This window comes from Triturus cristatus, chromosome 3_1, assembly GCF_964204655.1.
Source record: "Triturus cristatus chromosome 3_1, aTriCri1.1, whole genome shotgun sequence".
Lineage (NCBI taxonomy): Eukaryota > Metazoa > Chordata > Amphibia > Caudata > Salamandridae > Triturus > Triturus cristatus.
This window is the reverse complement of record NC_140583.1, coordinates 456,341,036-456,365,641: the sequence shown is the minus strand read 5'-3', so window position 1 is coordinate 456,365,641 and position 24,606 is coordinate 456,341,036. Positions and strand designations below refer to the sequence as shown.

The window sequence follows — 24,606 nt, the reverse complement described above, 5'->3', positions numbered from 1 at the left end:
CAAGGACGCAGAATATTATTTTGGCGAAAATGTTGGCACAGTTGACTCGGCATTGACGCTCTTGGGTGCGTTTGTAGCCGTAATAAAGGGAAGGGCCCTCTCCTTGGTAGTAGGAAATGGAAACAAGAGGTCCAATAGAGTGGTTGAGATGGAAGCGGAAATATTAGCTCTGGAGGAGTCGACTGCGACCGGCTCTGACCATGCTACTCAGCATTGCCTTAAAATCAAGAGACAGGACTATAAAGAGTTGCTTCTGGAAGAAGCTACGATGCGCTCCTTGTCCTCTCGACACCGGGTTTATGAACAGGGGGAACGAACGGGTAAACTCCTGGCATGGCTGGAGCGTAAAGAGCGGGCCTCACGATGGGTCCACATAATCGCAGCTCCGGATGGTAAGCTTCTCACAGATCCCCAACTTATAGCTGATACTTTCGCATCTTATTTTGCGGAGGTTTATGCCGGTTTGCCGACATCTCAAGCTCCGATGTCGGCTGACCTACTGGCCACTATAGAAGTGACCAGCATCTCCCCGCAGGATAGGAAGGCGCTTGAGGTTGATATCACCGAGATTGAGATCCAGAAGTCCATTCTAGGAAGGCGATGGGTCCACACGGACTTCCCATCAAGCTTTTTAAATCCACGGCTACACTGTTGGCTCCACACTTACTGAACCTCTACCAGGAGTGCTTCGAGTTGGGAATTCTCCCTGCCGATGTCCGTAATGCGGCCATCGTGGTCATCCATAAACCTAACAAGCCAGTCGAAGAATGCAAATCCTACCGCCCTATTTCCCTACTGACAGTCGAGACCAAAATCTTGGCCAAACTTCTGGCCAATCGACTCCTTCCCCATGTCACCGACTTAGTTCATCCGGACCAGTCCGGCTTCATGCCGGGCAAAAATACGGCCCGAAATCTACGGCGGGTGAACGGGGCCCTCGGTAGGCTTACTACCATCGAATAAGACGCAGGCCTATTATCTTTAGACGCCAGCATGGCGTTTGATACTATCGAATGGGATTTGCTTTTTTCCGTGCTGGCTCGCATGGGGTTTGGGTCCAAATTAATACGCTGGATTAGGTTATTGTACACTCAACCTACCGCGCACATAACTGTTAACAACCATCGTTCGGCCACTTTTGCTCTACACCGGGGTATGAGGCAGGGTTGCCCCTTGTGTCCTCTGCTCTTCGCACTGGTATTAGAACCGTTGGCCATCTGGGTCAGGGGGGATCCTGAGATTTGCAGGCTCCAATGGTCGTCGGACAATGAGGATCGCATATCTTTATACGCCGATTATATTCTCTTATATCTGGCTTCTCCAGCGCGATCTATGCGGCGGGTGCTGCACATTTTTCATACTTTTGGTTCCCACTCGGGATATAGGATTAATTGGTCCAAGTCCCAAATGTTTGCGTTGTGGGGTGCTCCCCCCACCAGTCCAAGGGGCTATGAGATACCGGTCACGACGCGTGGCTTCCGCTATCTTGACATTTTCGGCACCCCGGATGCTGATCTCTTCTATGAACAAAACCTAATTGGGCCTCTTCAACGCCTTAAGTCTGATGCCCTCCATTGGCGATCTCTCCCCCCACCCTCCTGGGACGAGCGTCCCTGTTTGAAATGCTTGCGCTTCCACACTTTTTGTATGCGCTACAAAACGCCCCCATAACCTATTCCAGAGTCCTACTTTGCCCAAATCGATAGCGTTGTACGGGGACTTTTGTGTGAAGACCGAGCCCCACGCATTGCATTGTCCAAGCTCACGATGGGATGGTATGATGGGGGCATAGGGTTACCAGACCTACGACTCTATCAGACCTCTCAGTTGATTGCTATCAACAGCTGGGTGTTCGGCCAATATGACGATCCCAATTTTCGCACAGACCGCTGGCTTATTGGAACGGGTGACTATAATAGGGCACTATACACAAATTCCCGCAAACTGCAGTTAACTAGCCCCACTGCCCGTACGGTGGAGACTTGGCACAAAGTTACGAGAAAGCTGGGGTGGTATAACCGCCTGACCAAGGCGACTCCGTTATGGGTGTCTGAAAAGTTGGGTCGACTCAGTCAATGCCCTGGGTTCGATAAATGGGACACAATCGGGATTTCCACAGCGGGAGACATGTGGGTGAAGGGGAAGATGGCCTCATTTAGTGACCTCTAGACAAAATTCCAACTAGCACCATCGGAGGCATTTAGGTACCTACGGATTAGACACGCTATTTCGACAGCCCTACCAAAGGGGACCCCTCTCCCTGACTCATCCCCCATGGAGGATAGGTTGCTATTAGACCCCATTGACCGCAAGGCAATCTCGCTGACGTACAAACAGGTTGTCAACAATCGTCCTGATCCAATGCAGAACCTGAAAGGGTACTGGGAAACCGACCTGGGAATTATAGAAGACGAGGATTGGCGTGACGCTCTTGTTTCCCCCAGGGAAGTAGCCATTCCCATGCGGTTACGGTTAATCCAGTTGAAGATTCTCCATAGAGTCTACTTCGATGCCAAACTTCTATTCCGACTGGGTAGGCGCCCTGACACGCTCTGTCTCCGACAATGTAACCAAGTAGGTACTTTTATCCATATCCTATGGTATTGCCCGCACATACAGCAGTACTGGGACGCAGTCTCCCGTCAAATTGTGAGAACATGTGATAAGCCCCTGCAGATGTCCCCCCAGCTCTGCCTCCTCAATATTTGGAAGGCGACTGACCTCTCCCAGGCTGAACAGGCTTGGGCTGCGATGGGCTTTATTATCGCAAAGCGCAACATTGCACAGAAATGGGGGGTGGACGGGGAGCAGTTGGTGAGAGATTGGGCAAAGGATATGGAATCAACAATGATTGCAGAAAAGACAGTATTCAAAGGACGGGGCTGCCCTGGGAAGTGGGACCGCAAGTGAGGGAGGTGGAACAGATACAGAGGCGACATTTGTATCTCCCCTACGATAGAGCTGTGGCGCGAAAGACAAGAAATGTTGGACCAGTTAGCGTCTGAGGTTGTAGCCTCCCCCCCACCCCGAGTAGGGAAGTAAACAATGCATTGACCTACATTATTTGTTGTGTTTGTTCAAGTGTGCACCCCTAGTTATGTGCCCAGGGGATGGCTGACCAGCGACCAGAGGTATTGAAGCGCTCAAGATTGTGCTTAGATGTGTATGGACCTAGAGTTCGGGAACTACTGTGGGGGGGTTGTAATCACTGTACTGATACATGCTGTATGCCGATACTATGTTGCTTAAAATAAAAATTGTTTAAAAAAAAAAAAAAAGATTAACTGATATTTGAGACACCTAGAGGAGGGGGCTTAAAGCAGTGGGTCGTAAATTCCATCAAAAGGTAATACCCTTGACTGAAATACTAACCTCTGAGAACCTACCTCCTGTAAATACCCACTTTCATTTTTAACATGCCTCGAATTTGCCTTGGTTTCCTGAATATTTCATTAAGTGGGTAGCACTGGTTAGCGTCTGAGAACCAGAAGAAAACTCGAAGTGGGATTGAAGGAAGTTGACCAGTCAGGTCTTTGAGTCTGTTCTCCCAGGCTTATTCACATTCTGATCTTAGGTCCAAGATAACAGCTAGGTAACATATGTAATTTCTCCCTAATACTAGGTACCCTTAAGAAGGTTCTTGCTCCGCTCTCACTGAAATTATTTAATGCTGGCAAGATCTTAACTACATGCAGCCACAAAGAAGTGTGAGAAAGCTAAGCCTGAGGTGAAAAGATTGGTAGAACCAGTTTAAAAAAGTCCTGTAGTAAGGACACTGAACCTACCAATTTACAATATTTTAACTTCATGGTGGAGGAGACCAAAGCTTTTGTTAATTATTCAACAATGGCAAGTGTATCAGTTCAGACATTTATTAAATGAAGTTCATCTTATTAGGGAGAGGACTAAACAAAGGACAGGAATAGGGAGCTAATAACTTTGGCATTGACATCACTTTCCAAACGGAGTCCTGTAAACAAACCTTTTCTTCTTCCTAATTTTTAGAGTTTAATTCTGCTACCACATATCCCTTCAATAGACCTCAACCGTTTTGTTTTTAGTACAAAAAGTGGAGGATATGTTTACCCCTGCAATTATTGAAAATAAATGAACATCTGTCAGAGGCTAGGGTCCCAGCGTACTTGAAGTAGCCAAAAGCTACTCTTCTATTGAAAAGATCAATCACTGAACCCAGCAGACAGCTATGAGTCTAGCTAGCCCCAATCACTGCACATAAATTCAGCTTGTGGGCATGACAAAGAGGCTGCTATAGGTTACAAATGAGGAGTTGGCTATGCTAGCGATTGAGAAGCACTCCTAAGTCACTCCTGACGCACGTGCCACCGAAACCCTGACATGCATTCTCCTCAACGTGCGCTCCCTGCACCGACACGCCGTAGAGATCTGGGACCTGATCGACTCCCTCTCGCCCGACGTCACCTTCACGGAAACCTGGACCAACGCCACCTCTTGCCCCGACATTGCCACTGCCATCCCCGACGGCTACAAGATCCAGAGAAAGGACCGCCCGCCCACCACCCAGGAGGAGGACTCTCCATCGCACACAAGATCCCCCTCCAAGTCTCCACATCCAACACGAGTGACCCCCACTCCAACACAGAACACCTCCACTTCCAGATCCAGACCAGCCTCAGGACCACGCTACGTGGCACCCTTATCTACAGACCACCGGGACCTCGGATCCAGTCTGCAACTACAATCGCCGTGCTTGCCGCACCCCATGCCCTCACCTCCATGGACTACGTTATACTTGGGGACCTGAACTTCCACCTTGACAACAGCGACGACCCCGACTCTACCACTCTCCTCGACAACCTTGCCAACCTCGGACTGAAGCAGCTGGTCAACACGCCCACTCACAAAGCTGGACACACCCTCGACCCAATCTTCGCGGGAGGGACAAACTTCCGTTTCAGCCACACCACCCATGCCCTCTGGATGGACCACCACTACTGCGCCCATTTCACCTTCAACACTACCACCACACCCAAGCCCCCGCGCCTGCCACAAAGGAACTGGAGCAAGGTAACAGAAGAACACCTCAACAACCCCCTCCTCCAAGACCCCCCCAGCGCCACGACCGACACCAACTCCGCAGCCATGGAATTTCACTGCTGGATCTCCTGCTGCGCCAACAAGCTCGCACCATTCCGCCACCTCGCCAAACAACGCCCTCTGAAGGCTGCCTGGTTCACCACAGAACTGCAAGATGCCAGACGCTCCTGCAGACGACTAGAGAAAACCTGGCGAAACCAGAAAACCACTGAAGCACGGAACAAACACAGGATCGCCCTGAAGGAATACCACCAGCGCATAAGAGACACCAAACGGACATTCATAAGAGACCAAGGGCCATATGTAACAAAAAAGAGTTTTGCGATTCACAAATCGCGATTTTTAGCGAATCACAATTAGAGAATCGCAAAATGCAATGTATGTAGGATTTGCTAAATATTTTGCGAATCCTACAAATTACTTATTTGCGAATCGCAAACTGAGATTCGTAAATAAGGAATACCTTCCCATTCATTCCTATGTGCTAGGAGGCCCATAGGAATATATGGGAAGACATTCTCAATTTGCGATTACCAATTAGAGAATTGAGAATGCAATTTCAAGGTTGCATGGGTGCCAAAAGGACACCCTGTTGCATCCCTGAAATATGCATGTGTGCCAACTTTGCTCACATACACGCCCTAGGGGAATGTATGTGCGATGTATTGCACTTTAAAAAAATCAAAAAAGTACTTTTTTAAAGAAAATCTTCAAATTACCACCAACTTGAAGTTGGTGGTAATTTGCAATTCCTTAAGGCCAAATAGCAAATTTCTGGTGCTTCCAGAATTGCATTTAAGGAATCGCAATTTGCAATTCCTTAATTGCATTCGCAAAATAGAGAATCGCAAATTTTGCAATTCTCTATTTTGCGATGGCCTTTTGGGATGATACATCCCAAAAGGCTTTTTCCAATTCGCAAACGGACCGATTCTGAGAATCTGCCTGTTTGCAAACGGGAAAAAGGCTTGATACATATGGCCCCAAGTCCAGACCAACGCGACCAATGCCAAGGACCTGTTCAACGTCATACAGCAGTTCGCGAAACCCCCCCAGTGAAGCCACGGACGTCACGCCTTCCCAGGAACTCTGTGACCGGCTCAGCTCCTACTTCCATCTAAAGATCAAGGTCCTGTACGACAACTTCAGCGAACAGACGCTGGACACCCCCCATCCTCCACGCTGCAGGTAAGCCATCCATCAAGACCTGGAATCCCGCTACCGTAGAACACATCACCGCGACCATGAAGAGAACCCACTCAGGAGCCCCTACAGACCCCCGCCCACTGCACATATTCCACAGGGCCACCGCCATCGCACCCGAACTAGGATGGACCATCAACGCCTCCTTCATGTCTGGCATTTTCCCAGACGACTGGAAGTGGGTGGAGGTTAAACCCCTCCTCAAGAAGCCAACGGCCGACCCAACAGACCTGAAAACTACCGGCCCATCTCTCTCCTCCCCTTTGCGGCCAAAGTCACCAAGAGACTCGTAAACGCCCAACTGACTGCCTTCATCAAAGAGAACTCCATCCTGGATGCCTCCCAGTCTGGATTTCGCAGCAACCACAGCACCGAGACTGCCCTCCTTGCAGCCACCAATGACATCCGCATGCTACTCCACCAGGGACACTGTGTCAGGTATGCCAGGTTGTCAGTAGTGCCCAAGCCTATAGTCGCCACTAACCTGTTCTCGTAGGGTCCAGCAGAGACGATAGCAGATGAGTGAGTCCCTGATTCCCAAGAGCCTAATCCCCAGCAGAGGAAGGCAACCTAGCTGCGTGAGATCAGGCCTGAGGGAAAAAGGGAAGTGGATAACATAAACAAGGTGCGGCCAGGGATATGGGCTCTTCGGGATGTACGACGGGGATGGAATCTTCTTCTAGAAGTTGGTTACCGGAAGACCTAGGATGAGAGAGACATTAGGTAAACAAAAGCCCTCTCTCCGCTAGGGCAGCGAAAGTAAAACCTTATGCCTACCCACCAGAACTATGGTGTCTTGGGATTACCTCAATTCTTTCGTGATATCTTGTAATCTTCGGCACCCCCCTGACTGTCTTCCGTAAATACTACCCCTACCCGGGGTTACCACACTGTTCCAGTTAATTGTCACTAGAGTGTGTAGCTAGTAATAACTCTGAGCCTTGTGTGGATTGCCCCTGGCTTCTTCGCGATGTGATATACTTCTCACACCAACTAAGTCAAGGACTAGCTGAAGAGATCCACTTGTGAGCCCCAGTACTTGCACAGCGATTCTGTTGCTCCAAAAAACAAAAGAGTATTCCCTCCTTGGGAAATCGAGGAGATTGTAAAAAGCAGTTTATATTTGACAGAACGGCAGCGAGGTACGTAGCGTCTATGTGAGCATGTAGCAGTCCATGTAATCACCAGGTAAAGGGAAAAGGCACACTTGGAACAAACACGGTCTGTAGAAGTCTCAATAAAGTTTTATTGAAACAAACAACACGCTCGTCTCACCACAGATGCTGGAACAGCTGCCTTCCCGGAATCACGGCGTTTCTTATCCTCCGTTGTCACAGGCTTGCTTCCGTTGGAACGCGGGACACGGCCCGTCACTGGCACGAATGCTGCAATGCTTCTCGCTGGTATCCGGCGGGGAGCACCTTCCGCCTCTAAAATCCTGAAACTCTGTGATTGACAAGCACCTTCCGCCTCCTGCGGAAGTGCTTATGTAGGTAAGGTCCTCGGATGCGCCCCAGTGCATGCAGGGAGTTGTAGTTCAGGAAACCCTGACATCGAGGAAACGCGGAACCAATTCCTCGCTCTTTCAGGTACCAGGCTCGTTTGGGGGTGAGATTACTGGTGATTGCTACACACTGCGGCCCTCATCCTGCTAGACCTCTCCGCAGCCAGACTTCACGACGCGGAGATACAAGGAACCGTCCTCGACTGGATCCAATCCTTTCTCTCCGGCCAAACCCAGAGGATCAGACTCCCTCCCTTCCTCTCTGAACTCACCGATATCAACTGTAGAGTACCCCAAGGATCATCGCTCAGCCCCACGCACTTCAACATCTACATGGCCCCCCTCGCCGCCATAGTCAGACAGCATGGCCTCAGCATTGTATCCTACGCCGACGACATCAAGCTCATCCTCTCACTCACGAAGAAGCCCAAAGACTCCAGACTCTGTTTCCAGGAAGGAATGAAGAACGTGGCAGCCTGGATGAAAGACAGCTGTTTGAAGCTCAACTCAGAGAAGACCGAGGTCCTCATCCTCGGACCCTGCACATCCGCCTGGAACAACACCTGGTGGGCCTCCGCCACGCCTACAAATCCCTCAACATCGGGCCCAAATACCTCAACGAGAGAGTAGCCTTCCACGTACCCAAGAGGAACCTCTGCTCCGCCGACCTCGCCCTGACAGAGGTCCCCTGCATCCGCAGAAACAGAACTGGCGGGAGAGCCTTCTTCTATATCGCGACCAAGACCTGGAATGATCTCCCTGTGAACATCAGATGCTCCCCGACCCTGCACACGTTCAGGAAGGACCTCAAGACCTGGCTCTTCTACTGGTCCGGAGCTGTTCCCCCTCCCCCCCTCAGCGCCTTGAGACCCTCACGGGTGAGTAGCGCGCTTTATAAACCCGATTGATTGATTGATACCACAGATCATTACACCATGATTAGTTACCTGTAGGATATTGCAGGGGAATCAAGAGAATTGCCCATAGGATTTGAGTTATTTCTCAGGTATAGAATATCACATTGAGTGAAAAATAGGATGATAGTCATGCTTAGAAGTTGAAGTGTGGTGTCCAGAGCACTCCCAATATATCGCCTGGCCTTTAACCACTTTGCAGCCTTTTCCTTTCAGACTGTAAGAATGCTTTTGGCCATGTGACCATTTGGCTTGATCTGTGTCGGTGTTTGCAGGTGCTTAGAACTGGCACTTACTTGTAAATACCGGCACTTATTAATGACAGTCTTTCACATGGTGGCACTGTTTTGTAAAGTTTTGAGTACAGTTCATCAAATTTGTATTCAATACACTGTTAAAAAATGTAATTATTGTATAAGTGGCTACAAGCTATATTTATAGCGTCAGCTGACCTTGAAACGCATTTGGCAGTGCTAGCAAGGGCAATAGGTAGCCACAACCACTTCAGTTGCTTTCTGAGAAATATCTTGAGCCTTGGGCACTTGCATTTTTACAAATTAAGCACTTGGGATAGTTGGAGTTTAAGCCTTCATAACGATTTTCACAAGAATACTATCTAGACCATATATGTGACTTTTTTCCCAGAATTGGTTTACAAAAAGTGGAACACAGTTCGGAGGTGGATATAAGGTAAAAGAAAGCACTTTCCAGCAAAACTAGATATCAGAAAGTGAAAAAAACTGACTAACTTGAGGAAGTATATAGAGAGTCTGAAAAGGGAATTTGCATATAAAGAAAATACTTGTCAACCTGGTCTCTTTATGAATTAGAAGGAAAGTGGCAATGAAAGACTCAGAATCTGTGGGGCGCAAACATGTCAGCAAAGAGGCAATGCTTGATCTCTAGTAGAGGTGAGAACATTCTCTCTAAGATTTGAGCACAGTTGAAGTCTGGAGGACAACCTGCGGGTCGGTTTGGGTATTATTTAATCTTTTTTACTTTGTTCCCAATACCTCTGTTAAATTAAACAAAGGGCAACTGATATTTTGGTCTAAATAATGTAGAAGGTGACTTATTTACTATAACTTTACTTAAAAATTGGCAAATTACACCTTCAAGCATTAGACTACAAAAATCCAATTCTGTTACACATGACAGGACATTTAGAAGAGTATTCTGAATAGTAACTTCTTTGTGGAGAGCACAACATGTCACAATCTTGTGGATTCGCAGTACTGTAGGTAAACAATGTTGCAATTACCAAACCCAATACTAGTCTTTTTTCGTCTTCTTCATCAAAGAGTGACGAAAGGTGGAGTCCAGGATTAGCTTGTTAAACCATTGTATTAGAATCATTAACATATTTACCTGCATAGAGATTCTGCATCGAATTGTCTTGAATGTCGATGATCAATTATGATTATTTCATGATTCCTATCCAAGAAGCTCTGTAGTGCAGATTCTGGAGTCCTAGCAATATTACATTTAAATCCTGCTTTTTCACACGCCCAGCAGAATCCATTGCTCTGGTTGTCTTCTTTGGCAAATACTAAAAGTACCTGATAAATAAACAATATTGTATTAGATGTTGGCCAGCCAATTTTTCAGTTTCGTATGTAAGAAACAGCAGAAGAATTTTAGTTCCCAGAAAATACTTGAACATGTTTCATTTATGTGTAGAATACCTGAATAATTAAAAACATAGCCAGACAGACAAAATATTATCGCAAAACAATGATTTTTTTTTTCTTTACTAAAGGCAAGATGTACAGAAGCAACTAGTGATAACTCGTTAAGGGTTGGGCAGATGGCAGTTGACAAGATAGATGCCATATCAGGATGACCTAAGTAGATGCTGTGATGTGAGCATACAATTACGACTGAAAGTCTGTGGAAGAAGGAAGAAAAATGAGAAGTCAGAGGGAACACAAATCAAAGCGAAATGGCAATAAAAAGCATTAATCTGTGACATGTGTAGCAATTATAATTGGATTTATACATTGTTTACTATCTCTGAGGAGGCATTGAAGTGCTTACGACGAGTAGCACGCTACTCCAGAACTCAAGTTTAGTGGTTCATCTAGTGGTTACTGTTGGTTATTGCAATTAGTCATATGCGCTCAAGATAAATTGCATGAATTTACTCCAGTTACTTTGTGATATATTAATACCTGGTAGGTTTGGTCATTAGTGGAGGGCAATTTGGTTTCAGGTGGTTGGTTGGTGGAGATTACGTAATATTAGATTACAAGAATTTGCGTTTTAAAGGGGAGAGGTTGTGAATGTACGAATTGCAGTATCAGCCAACTGGAGAATTTCAATAAGAGAATTAAAGCAGACTCACATGAAACTAAGAGGAGGCTTAGCTCAGAAACAGAAGGTATGCAGACAGGTTGCAAGAAACCTATAAAGATTAATGATATTGTTGCCCCATTGTGCCATGTTGTACCTAAACCAGTTGAAATACTGTTTCTTTTTATTATACATTTCTTTATTGAAATTTTCATTATACATGAAAACAAATGTCATGCAATATACTACTCAATGAGATCCCAAGAAGGGACAAAAGAACTTTAGAAAGTATGAATAAAAATAGAAAAATAAAATCCAATAAAGGAGCCTTCTGTTAAACAAATACAGTTTAAGCAATGCCTAAGGTATGTAATGTCTACGTATGACACACCTCACAAACAAATGATTTACATCATCAGCCTCATTTTGTCTCAGATTCAAATCACAGATGAAAATAGTCCAATCACTATCACAATTGCACAGAAAAGTGTATTATACGCCACACACGAGAAAGAGAATTCGAGTTTACATATGTTAAAAAATGGAACCCAAACATTATCGAAACCCTGGATTTGATCTTAAACCTTGTAAATATACATTCATATGTGGCTAATCTATAAAGTTCAGCAAGCCATTCCTGATGTGTAGGCGCTTGTTCTGCTCGCCAATACTGATCTTAGCCACTATTAGAGCCGTCGATATCCATCTATGCCAGTGAGAAGTCGTACTATCCAAAGCAATAAAATCACGCTACAAAGCTAGCTTGCCCAATTCATCAAAAGGAATAAAACTAGTAGAGCATAGTGCCATCCATATATAATGGCAATAGATATCCAGTGCAGGACATGACTAGAATACATAATCGGCAACATCGAGAAATTAATCGGATCCCGCTCAAGCTTACCTCTTAACCAAGGTCTTACTTGCCAATACCGCCAGAGTTGTGAATGGGGAAGTAAAAATGTTAATTGTAACATCTCAAAGGATTGAAACAAATCCCCATGAAGAAGGTCAACAATTGTGTTACTTCCCTGTTCTTCCCACAGCGCCCATTTTATCGGTTTTCGGGTTACTGTGGTTCCCTCATTGCAACAAAGTGGCGCACCTTTTCTCAATTCTCAAGAATCTTTCCATACAGCCCACTTGGCCCTTAAGGTAGGAGGGCAATACAGGGCTTTCAAAACTCAAGTATTGTATAAAATGCCTAAAACTAGGGGTGGGCGGACAACTCCGTTCCGCCCACTGAATGTGTGGAGATTTGCCCTTCCGCAATATAGGCGGAGAAACAAGGCAAATCTCCGCACACTCGGCCATAACGGAAGTTGGCCTCCCGCCTGCCGATAAGGTAAGGTTATTTGAAATATGCTTTTTAAATGTATTTAATACTGCGGGCGGGAGGTGCGTAACGGAAATATGCGGAGATTGGTTCCATCTCCGTGCCTCTCCGCGTAAGTCCCTTACGCACATTACGCCCACCCTTACCTAAAAGCACTGAAGCCTGAAAAATGTTTCACTCCCAAAATGCCCAATGAGGCTGATCAGCTGCTGGAATCATCAGATATGTCATCTGGATAAATGCTGAGCCAGATAGTAAAGCAGCACGTCAGGAAACAGAAGGCCACCTGATCTGGTATCCACATCTAACTCTGAAGATTTGAGATGTGGTTTTCTGCCTGCCCAGATAAACCTCTTTACACTCTTATTTATATTGTGAATGGTACATGCAGGAGTCATCAGGGACAGCATACCAAAAACACAATTAAATCTGGGAGCTGTCATATTCTTGATCATCTGTACTCTACCCCAAAAGGAGACCTGCAGAACAGACAATCTTGTGAAATCTTGTTCCATTCTATTCATCAATGGCGAATATTTTCAGACACCATATTGTCCAACGCCTTATTTATAAGCATATCCTAATAGTTAAAACCTGAACTCTTCCCTGAGAAACCAAACGCGTTTTGCGGAGATCTACAATACCTATGCGTAAGTAGCAACGCCTCGCACTTAGACCAACTTATCTCATATCCACATAAGACCGAAAAAAGGATTGATTAGAGACATGAGCTAAGCAATGGAAGAATCTGGCTCACTTAGAGTCAATAAGATATCATCTGCATATAACAAGAGTTTGTAAATTCCAACAGGAGTTACTATTCCCCGCATTCGAGGAGACTGTTGCATTGCTTCTGCTAACGGTTCGATTGCTAAAAGGAACAGCAGCGGCAACAACGGTCAACCCCGTCTTGTGCCCCTCGAGATATGAAATGGATTTGACATAAGACCTCAGAGTCTATCTGTGCCGAAGGGTCGGAGTACACTCGATCAAAAGCCATGTCTGCATCTAAAGAGAGCAGCAACCTATCATCTCAATCATTTCGTACTTTCCATTTCACAATGAACAGAAGACGCATATGATTACGGGAAGAACGCCTCTGTACAAAACTGATCTGAAAGCTACGTATCAAAGTAGGGAGGACTTTAAGGTGGGTTGCATGGAACTTTGCAAGTATGTTCATGTCTGCATTAATGAGCGATATTGGACTGTACCTTGTGCAGTTAGTAGGATCCTTATCAGGCTTCAAGATAAAGCTAACCAACCTCCACATCTTTATAAAGCCTGTAAAGCGAAATCATCAACTCCCTGATAATCTTATAAAAATCAATCGGGAAACCATCATCACCTGGGGCTTTGTTTTTGGGCATACTCTTAATAGCCTCAGAAATCCTCTCCTCTGTGATCTCCACTTCAAGAACTGCCTACCATCTTCAAACAAGGTGGGAACATTAAGATCGCTCAAAAACCAAGCTCAGAAGTGGCCTCAATTGGAGCCTCTGTTCTAAAGTGTTCATGAAAAAAATGCACAAATGCTTCTGTAATCTCTACAGGGTGTATAAGTAATCCTTTATTTATGCTACGGATTGCTGGAATGGCAGAATTTGCCTCACATTGGCATAGTTGTGCCACAAGTAACCTACTTGCCTTTTCACCTTGCTCTTTTTTTTTTTTGATAGTCAATTTTTATTAATTTCAAGAACAATTGGATCGGGGTGGATTGGGGAGCCCCGGAGGGCAGCAGAGGGTATCGGATGGCAGCTGTGGACGGGCGGATTACAGGCGGATGACGGAGGGGGTCCGGAGCACCCTCAGAGTGCGACCCCCATCTTGACACCTCAGCTCACCTTGCTCTTAATGATGCCATTTTCATACACTAGAGCATAGAGCATACACTGATTGTGTTGCAAGATGAGTATTAAGATCATAGTTTGTTTGCTCCAAAAGATTTAATTAAAAAAACTGTGGTGGAAAATTGTACATAAGTCTTGGAAAGATAACGCACCACTCTCTCCAATCGAGTTTGCGTATCTCGCATTTGCTACTTGTGAATCGCTGAATCCCGCATAAGTGTACCTCTTAAGGTGGCCTTTCCTGCTGCCCATAACACCTGTGCGGACATTGTAGAAGAATTATCTAACAAGAATTGACGTAGATGGGCATTACGTTCCTGCGTAATCTCCGTATGACATTGTGAAAGACTCAGCTGCCAGGAATTGGACACAGGAGACACGTCCTAAATCCAATTCTAAAGTTATCAGGGCATGGTCAGAGATTACCCCATCATCAATAATGCAAGCACTCAAGTAGGCCAGCGAGGCATGAGACATTAAAAAGAAGTTTATCTGGAAACAGGTCCCATGAACACATGAAATAAATGTGTACTCCCTATCCCTTGAGTGTGCCAAACGCCATGTCTCTTTTAAGCCACGATCACTCACTACATCATTCAGAATTGCTCTATCCCTAGTGTTAGCTCTATCCATTGGTCCAAAACAATCCAAATGGGAATCAATCGCTATATTCCAGTCTTCACCAATTGCTGTCTTGATGCAACCAAACCCTTTCAGCAGTCTAGATAACGCCACATAGAAAGATGCTCGATCATGATTAGGAGCATATAAACCCCACAATCAGAATCTGATAAATAGTTTTACATTTTACGGAGCTGTAACAGGCCAAAGGGTCTTTCAACGTCTTCAGAACAGTGACTGGAACAGATTAGTGGAACAGAATGCGGACTCTACACTTTTCCAAAGAAGACAGAGTTCCAGAAAGGGCAGCAGGCAGTAAACTACTACTAACTACAAGGCCCACCCAATCTGTCCTTAGTTTGCTCAATTCCAGGGTTGAAAGGTGAGTCTCTTAATGTGATGCGTGAGGCCATTAACATTTAGGGATAATATGCGTAATTTTTTCAACTGTGCAGGCAATGACATAAATTAGGACAAAAATGTAACTATTCACAGAGTGAAGGTCGTGGTTAGTATCAATTTAAAATGTAAATTTACAACAAAGCCATACAGTAACGACTACAGATGGAGTGATCAAAGGAACCATAACAGATTTAATGAGCCATTCACAGTTTCACTGTACCAGCCGTGTGTACTTACATGCGCATAGCTTAATCTTTGAGACAAGCATATTGTAGTGGCATACTAGCAACGGCTAGTATAGACCATGTTACATCATATGCAATTAGTCTAAGACAGTAGATTTGCATAAAACTATAAAGGTGTAAGGAACCAAATTTAACTCAATACAATTTATTTATAGAAGTAAGAATGCAATAGTCAGTCAGTCAAAAAGCTTTTATTTCGGTATGATACCATAAAAAGACAAATACCTATTTACAATAAAAATTATTAAAATGTACTAATGCATAAAATATAATCCATCATAGACACCTTATTTCGCAGATAAAATTACAAAAACACAGTTGAAAGCATTATTAGTAGGGACGAAGTAAAACAATGTCCAGTCCCTAAGTAATCTCATATCTAAACATGCTTTCGCTACAGCGCTAAAATCATCTTTGGGGACAGATTATTACCTCACAATTTGTAATTTTTTAGACCTAGAAAACCACATGGAAAGGAGGAATCTGGCCGTCGCAAACACTATCATAGGGGTAGTGTCATATTTAAGAATTCTAAACACCTCCTGATAGTCCCTAAGGCCCCTGGACTTACAGAGTTGAATGATCCATTTTTTTCTTGCCTTGGTGTAGAGAGGGCAAAAAAGGACAACATGCAACTCTAACTCACAGGTATCAATACATTCAGGACAAGAGCTCGTGGGGCAAGGCACATTAGACCACCTATGGGTAAAAGCCCTCAGTGGAAACGAGCCGTGTCTGAACTGAATGTATAGTTTCTTGGCCAATGGGGGCTGGATAACATCCAAGAAAGCTTCAAAGTGGGGACTAGTCTTGATGTCCAAGAAGGTGTTAGTGAGCCTACCCAAGGAAGAATGTAATAAAATTTCCTTTCGATACTGCTGTAAAGCCACAATCAGTGATTTCTTAGTTGGCAAGACTCTTCGGGTACCAACCACAAATCCCCCTTTCCTACGAGATAACAGAGGTTCTTAACATGCATCAGCCATGGTGTTTTCCCCAAATTCCCTCTTGACAAGAGATCACCAAGATCCTGCCTATAGCTCGCAAGCTCGGGTGTTGACCAGTCGTCTCCAAAACAGGAGAGGGCGGTTCAGGGCGATCTCTTTAATAGGAACTAAACCTAAATCCCATCTCAGGGGGATTAAGGGGGTACTCATAGGTAATTTCAGGAGTCGCCGAATAAAGGATTTCTCGGTTGAAGTTAAAGGGGCGATACTACAGTGGCCCCAAAGCTCTGCGCCATAAAGCGCGCCCCCTCTAGCTTGGGATTTATACATTTCCATAGGGGGGCCCAAGGGTTTAGAAGAAGTATTATTAAAAACCTTCAGAATACCCCCCATGGATTGTGTTAACTTCAAATTGGCTTTCGCCATATGAGACCCCCATTTCATTTTATCATTAAGAGTTACCCCCAAATAGTCAAATGTGGATACACGATCCAACTCTATACCTTCCATCTGGGGATGAGGACAATTGGCTGAGCTAGAGCTGAAGACCATAAATTTGGTTTTAGATAAATTCAGTTCCAGCTCCCTTATTTTACAAAAGGAGCAAAATGCCTCTAGGGAACGCTGGATGCCCATAAATGATTTTGACAATAGGAGCGTATCATTCGCGAACATTAGGTCAGGTATCTTACGCCCGCTAACATTGGGGAATCCAGATTAGTAGCACACAATAGGTGCTCAATCAGCCCATTAATAAAAAGGGAGAAAAGTGTTGGAGCCAGAACACATCCCTGCCTCACACCCTTTTCAACTGGAAATGGACCCGAAATTTCCCCACATCTCCCATATCTCACCCTTGCATAGGTACCTTCATGCATACGTTTGAATAAGTGGCAGAGATAAGGGGGAGCACCCATCTCCATTAATAAAGCCCATAGTTTCTCCCTTTGGACCATGTCAAACGCGGACCGAAGGTCCACGAAGATCAGATACAAATTACCAGCGCCCGTAGAAACTGTCTTCCAATAGACCAACTGTAGCCTGAACAGTTGATCAATGGTGGAGACTTTTGCTCGAAAGCCCGCTTGAAGAGAGGTTAAGATTGGATGGTCCTCCATCCAAGTCTGTAATCTTGTTAAAAGGACTCGGGCAAACAGTTTCTGTAGAACATCGATCAGGCTTATGGGGTGATAATTGGCCGGGTCCAAAGGGGAGGATTTTTTGTGGATGGGTATAATTTCAGCTCCTAGCCAGGTGTGGGGAATCTCAAGGCCCTGCAGGATAGCATTAAAGTAAACCCGAATGTAAGGAGCCCAAATCTTTATTTCACTTCGATATAGATCACCAGGAATCCTATCGAGGCTCGGGGCTTTCCCCACAGATAGGGTATTAAGAGCCAACTCGATTTCCGAGAGGGTGCAGGATCGACTCTCCAGATCCACAAGTTCCGGATAAGCCACAACAATATCATTTGGCTGAATTACTAGGTCTAGTCTGCTATTGGTATTACTAAGCGAATAGAGGGGCTTGAAATACTCAAGCCTAGCCTCCTCGCTAAGATTAGGAATGATGGCAGACGGACTTTCTGCCGAACCAGCTCGAACAAGATTCCAGAATGCCCTCAAATCACGATCTTCTAATGCTTGCTTCATGCTTAACCACCTTGAATCCTCCCACTCGGATTTTGCCTCTTTTATCAGGTTTTTATAGTAGACCCTCGCAGCTCTAATGCTTGACTGAGTACCCTCTTTTACTTGCCTGATCAAAACAGTCTTGGCCAACCTACAACTTTTATTATACCAGTGGTCATTCTTTGGAGTCCTAGGCCTCTGTGTGGTAGAGCTATAAAAGTAGCCAGCCAGACAACCGAGAAGTTTATTGTGAATATACTGCAGGTCCGGGAGATGATTCTGCCAAATGTCTCCAATGGGACTCAAAAGGTGGCAGACCTCCGCCAAAGAGCAGGCGACGCTGCGGTATAATTCCGCCAGCCTCGCCTCCTCGGTCGCGACCCTTGCCCACCTGATGCGTCTACCACCTGCAGCTAAAACCAAATTCTCGCTGGTTGGTATTACTGGACCCACAGGAACTATACTACCGCCGATATTAGTTACCAGTTCTAATGACAATAAGTTGTGGTCGCTGTCAACCCTAGGTATGACAGAAAAAGCTCCTAGATCGCCCCAGAATTCGACATTCACCAAGATATAATCAATTGTTGAGCAGTTCCCGGGTCTATTAAAAGTATAAGAACCCGGGCATCGGGAAGAAGTCTGCCATTACAGGCCCTCAAGGAATGAAGGATAACTATCTTGTTAATCTCAAGGGCCAAAGGCAATAAACGTTTTTCTGGGTACCTCCCCTCCTCGGGATCCCCTCATCTAAAGTAGCTGAGGGGATCCAGAGGAGGGGTTCAAAATGGCAATTAAAATCAGCACCTATAATTTTGCGGGACAAAGGGGGAAGAGAGTGTAAAATGGCATCTAGGGCACACAAAATCGATAAACCCAGCTGTAGAGGATGGCGACGCAAGTAGACATTAAGTACTACCAGCGAATATCCAGCGGGGAAAGTAAGTAGCAAACATAAAATATCAGAGCACTGTGAGTCTATGGTCTTAACTGTACAACCTAGGTGAGTAGCATCTCAGACAACTAGCCCCCCCTGATGGTCTACCCCTGGCTCCTTGAACCGCGGGGACGAAAAAAGACGCATAGCCCACCCTCACTGGGATGGCCCGTAGCCACGTTTCTTGGAATAAACAAATATCATATTTGTCCATTAGCTCTCCCCACTCTGGATTAGGGAGTTTGGACCCCAAACCAGCCACGTTCCAGGACCCTACTAGGGGTCTGCGTGTAACTACTTGGGAGGGACTATCCACTAGAGGGTCAGAGTCGACAAAACAGGGGGAAGCTAATCGGTCTGAAGCACCAGACTCAAATGACCCTTGAGTAAAACTATTGCTTTGGGGGGATAAGGGGATAGAAATTAATCCTACCCCAGTTCCATATGCTACATTGGGGATGGCCGCCTCCATACTTGAGCCACCCTTTGCCTGGCCCCCTTTCGCAAACATGTGTATTCCTTCGGTGTGCCTTAAAAATGATGGTCAATCCTCAGAGCTAAATACATCAAATGGGTTGGCAACCGGAATATTATAATTAGATTGGTGGGTGACTTGATGAAAATAGGGTAGTTCCATGGGGCTTGGAGCACAAGCGTGCGTATAAAAATACCCCAAGTGACAAGTGTCGATAGAGCCTATTTTAGACTTCCCTCCAAAATCCAGTATGTGGCCAACTACTCTCGGGTCCCTAAAATTAATTAGGACACAGTCCCCACCAATATCTTTAGGTCTGGTCCCCAACCAGCAAACTCTACGAACAAGAAGAATCTCCCCCCGACCTACTCCATTCAGTGGTCTATATTTAGATAACCAGTGAATGACTTTATTTTTTAGTTCATATGTTCCCCCCCTGTCACTTGGTAATGGAGGTACTCCCGTGAGCACCGCCACATCGGGTGAAGCCTCGGGGGGGGAGCTGCGGATAGGGAGGAGATTTAACCGAACCCAATGTGCCTATATTCACACCCGGGTTGGGTGGCAGCCTACCCACCCCCCAGGCTCCGTGTAGAACAAGCCTTAGTACTGGGAGGTTGTTCACAAGATGCTGGGCCAATAGGAGCTCGAGAGGTGTTGGAGGAAATAGAAGGACCACCAACAAATGGAGGTAGCGCTGGCATCACCAAGGGCAGCTGGACTGAAACAGGTAAAATAGATTGAGGGGAGGTAGAGGGAACCTGTGGGGTGGGTTTGCTAATCGTGGTTGGTATTCCCACGCCCTCCAGGCTACCAGAATCTCGTAAAGCAGAATTTAGCTGTTTTTTCCCAACACCTTTAGTATTGATCAAGGTTACTAATCTGTCGACAGAGTTTTTAGAAGAGCATTTAGGGTCTGGTCTATATGAGACTGTAGATCTATTAGTAAATCAGTAACCCACACCGGCGGGCTTGAGATGGGTGGATGGCGAACAGTATCCGAATAATCAGAACTAGATACGGAAGGCGCAGGATTTTTAACCATTTTTTTAAGCTTTCTTTCTTTTATTTACCTTCACCCACTTTTTAAGTGCCACTGTGGATACCAGAGAAGATGAAAGCGGACCAGCTTCCACTTGCACAATCTCAGCTGATGTAATCTGGGCACATGGTAGGTGTGTAAAAGAGGGCAGCATAAGAGACAAAGCTTCCGCATCAACCTGATTGAAAGAATCTACCGAACCATCATCCAAAGGGGGTGCAGGAGGAATAGCGGGAGTAATTGACAGCCGCCTTTCGGTATTTTCAATTGCTGTGGCTACCACCCCAATGGTTTTCTGGAGCATTTTATCAATAGCTGTGAGGCTCGGGAGCGGCGGGTTCGAATTAGCAAGTTGCCTAGTCATTGGTCGAGCAGTAGAAGGCTTACAATGTTTCCCCATGATTAGAGCAGCAGTCGCTTAAAAACAAACTCCACCTTATGGGAGTTAGCTAATTAGCTAAAAACACAAATGAATGAGATAGAAACACTCTATTAACAGCTTTTGATTGGTTACTTACAAGAAGGTAAAACAATAAAATTACTAAACATAAAGGGGAAACAAACACCAACTAACCCGCTAGCACCAGTAAGGGGGGATGGCCCAGCCCGGCCTCCTTCGGCCTTTGACGGGCAAGGACGGGCCCGCCCTTGGTCCGGGCCAAGGGCGGGCCCGTCCTTGCCCGGGCAAGAAAACACACCTTCAGATCATACATCTCTAAAAGAGTTACACACATATTTAAGGAAATGCCCTACACATTACAAATCACAAAGAGGTTGCCCATCCTTCCAAAGCTCTTATGTTATCATACCGAGCATACTTTTAGGACAGCAATCACACGTTCATTATTAAATCTAAAAATCAAAAACAGTCATATCAAACAGTCAAAGTTTGATGGGAGAGCGAGACATGTCACGTCCTCTTGCAACAGCTTCAAATCCTTCCCTAGTGGCCCTTCCCTCCCATCGTTTAAGCACAGAATCCAGCCACTGACATTCCAGCATCATCACTCAGACCTTCTCGTTGTGCATACACAAAACTCAGACCTGATTGCAGTGCACTGTCGGGGTCAGGTCCCGATACCTCCATGTTTGTTCAAGGCAGAGAAGACAAAAAATGATCAAAGTAATCTGGATCCTCAAATTTGTTATGCTTGCCATCAAAGGTAAGGAGCACAGTAGCTGGCTCCAGAAGACCATGTCGAACACCAAGCTTACTCAGAGTTGGTCTAAACGCCAAGGGATTTCTTCTCACATAGCAAGATATCATGTGAGAAATCAGCAGCAATGTATGTTTTTGTACTGCGAGATAGAAAAGGACCATTATATTTCTTGGCTGCAACAATGATCTGACGAGCTTGCTAATGACGTAAGAAACAGGCGATTGACGAGTAGTTCCTCTATCACGAGTATGGTGTGCTCTCTGAAACTCGAATGGTGGCATAAAAGTCAGCCATGAAAAACTCAGGAATGAAGACAGAAAGAAATACTTTCATGTCCTTTGATTTTGCATCCTCGGGACACCAAAAAAGTGAACATTATTGCTGCGGCTACGACCTTCAATCTCTGTGAGCTTCCTTTGCAGATGCCACACTTCACTTCCCACATCAGGATTAGGTTCTAGAGCAGTTAAGCATTCATTCATAGCTTCAACCCTGTGATTTGTTTCATCAAGCCGTTTATGTGGAGAGCTAAAATCTGTTTTCAGGGATTTAGGATCAGCCATTGTGGACTTGGTGTCTGCATGCATTAGATCCATTGTTGTTCTAAAGCCTGTAAGTTCCCTCATTAAAGTTTCCAATGTTATATCCTCCATGTGAGAATTCACAGATTTTGATTTTCCAGCCACGATTATCTGTAAGAAGGAGTGGTTTAAGATTCCCTGTGATACCAACTGGTTCACAGCCATAGACCTTTGTCAAGTGTACTTTTCCATTACATTGCATAAAGACAGCCAGTTCGTCTTTGCCTTCCACAATAAAGTTCTGGCATAGTGCCAAGTTCATCACGGTTATACAGAACACCCCTCAATCCTCAACCAGATTTTGAAAAAGACACAGGAGACTCTAAAGCTGCTGTGTAACTATGTTTTGATTCAACATATCTACGATCTATTGGTGGTGTCAACAATGCAAGAGGCATGCAAGCAAGATACCATAGCCTTATTGAATCATTTAGCTGAAAACAGACACAAGGTGTCTCCAGCTAAATTGCAGTACTGTCAGAAAGAATTCATGTATCTAGGACATCACATGGAGAGACGGAGCAAGAAGGGTATCTCACAAGAGAATGTCTGCCATTTTGCAGATGAATCCTCCCAAAACAGAGAGAGAAGTCAGGAGGTTTCTAGGAAAGGTGGGCTATTGTTGTCAGTGGATTTCCAATTTTTACCTAGTGGTCAAGCCTTTCACACAAAGATGTGTCAGATCAAATACCATGGGACAACGATTGTGAAAAAGCCTTCCTCAAGTTGAAAGTCTCTGCCCTGCCCCAGCTCTAGGAATGCCAGAGTATGAGAAACAATTCATTCTGTAGTGCTCCGAGATGGAAGGGGCTCCCTGTCAAAGCCAACTCAAAACCATGGAAACTCTAAATGTCCAGCCATCAATTTTTCAGCCAATCTTGACCCAATACTCGCAGCATTACCGGGTTCCCTAAAGTTAGTGGCCACAGTTGGTGTAAGCATTCAGCAATGTGAAGGCATAGTCATGGGGTATCCTCTCCAAGCATGGCCTGACTGGCCGTAGTGGGCACCGGGCGTTTCCCCGGTGGGCTGGAGGAGTGGGGGCCAGTTTTGTGTCCCCCCTCACCCTCGCTCCCTGGGCCGGTCGAGCAGCAGTCTTCCAAGGCTGGCTGGTGTTCTCAGTCCGGCTGTGTCTCCAAGTCATGGTTCCCTATTCAGCAGAAACCTTACTTGGCCACACTCCAACTCAACATGTGACCAACAGTCGACTTACACAATATGAACAGGCTATTCTTGTTTCAGAAAACATTACTTTGAAATAATATTCTTGTCTCAATCCTGCCACACTATTGTCAATACCTGCTGTTGATGAAGATGATGATGGTGTAGACCATGACTGCCTGGATATAATATAAGGTGGATTTGTAGAGTTCTGCTAGTCACCTGTGAGGGTATCCAGGCCTAAGTAGGGGAGTGTAGATGTGTGGTGAAGCTGGGCCTGAATACAGGAAGTCTAGGTGGTCCCACAAGAAGAAGAGTTAAATAGCCTGAATAGCCAGGTCTTCAGCTTCTTGTGGAATTCAATAAGTGAGGAGGAGACCCTGATGTGTTGGGGGAGGTCATTCCAGGATTTGGTGACTTGGTAGGAGAATGATCAATAACCTGTTCTGATTCTGTGGATGCGAGCTGTGTGTGAGTGATGCTCAGTGTAGCTGTCTGGTGGGTTGGTGGAAGTGAAGCCAGTGATTTAGTTATTTGGGTCCTGTGTTGTGTAGTTACTTGAATGCATGTCTGAGAAGCTTGAGCTGGCAGCAATTCTGGATCAGTAAGAGGGAGCCACTGAAGCTCTGAGGAGTAATGGGGTGTGGGTTTACTAGTGAGGTCAAGGAAAAGTCTTGCGGTAACATTTTGGATGGTTCAAAGTCTGTGAAGTAAATGGGTTGGCATGCCAGAGTACAGTTCATTGCCATAGTCCAATCTGCTTGTGATTAGGGTCTGCATGATGGTATGTCTGATGTCCAGTAGGAGCCCCTTGAAGATTTTACATAACAGAGCAGAGGATATGGACGCACAAGGAGGTGGTGGCATTGATCTGAGACGTCAAGGTGAGGTTGGTGTCCAGGACAGGTACCTATCCTGGTCGGCTGGGGTGGGTGCGGGTCCGGAGTCCCAAGATGATCTCTTATTCTAGAGGATCAGCACTTCAGTTTTGTCAGTGTTGAGCTTGAGGCAGTTTTCTTTCATCCAACTGGCAACGCTGGGCATGCATTGCTTGAATTTTGCCTTGGTGGTGATGGTGTCATATGAGGGGAAATGTTAGCTCTGTGTCGTTGGCGTAGGAGATGCTATTGTCTGTTTTCTTGATGGCTTTGGCTGGGAAGGGGAGCAGTGAAATGGATGGTTGGTTGAGGATTTTTTGAGGATGGCAGTGATTTTGGGGTGTTTCC

The 24,606-nt window shown here is 45.5% G+C and overlaps 1 protein-coding gene across 6 annotated transcripts in view; it reads right to left on the bottom strand.

Annotated features, from left to right (window-relative positions):
* The window catches only part of PDE8A (phosphodiesterase 8A), a 2,267,087-nt gene that overhangs the window by 1,402,448 nt on the left and 840,033 nt on the right, over positions 1–24,606 (bottom strand). For all 6 annotated transcript variants that reach the window (XM_085644266.1, XM_085644269.1, XM_085644268.1 and 3 more), the window contains exon 3: positions 10,066–10,256. In XM_085644266.1, coding sequence (XP_085500392.1) covers positions 10,066–10,256 — 191 coding nt within the window. The remainder of the gene's footprint in view (positions 1–10,065; positions 10,257–24,606) is intronic.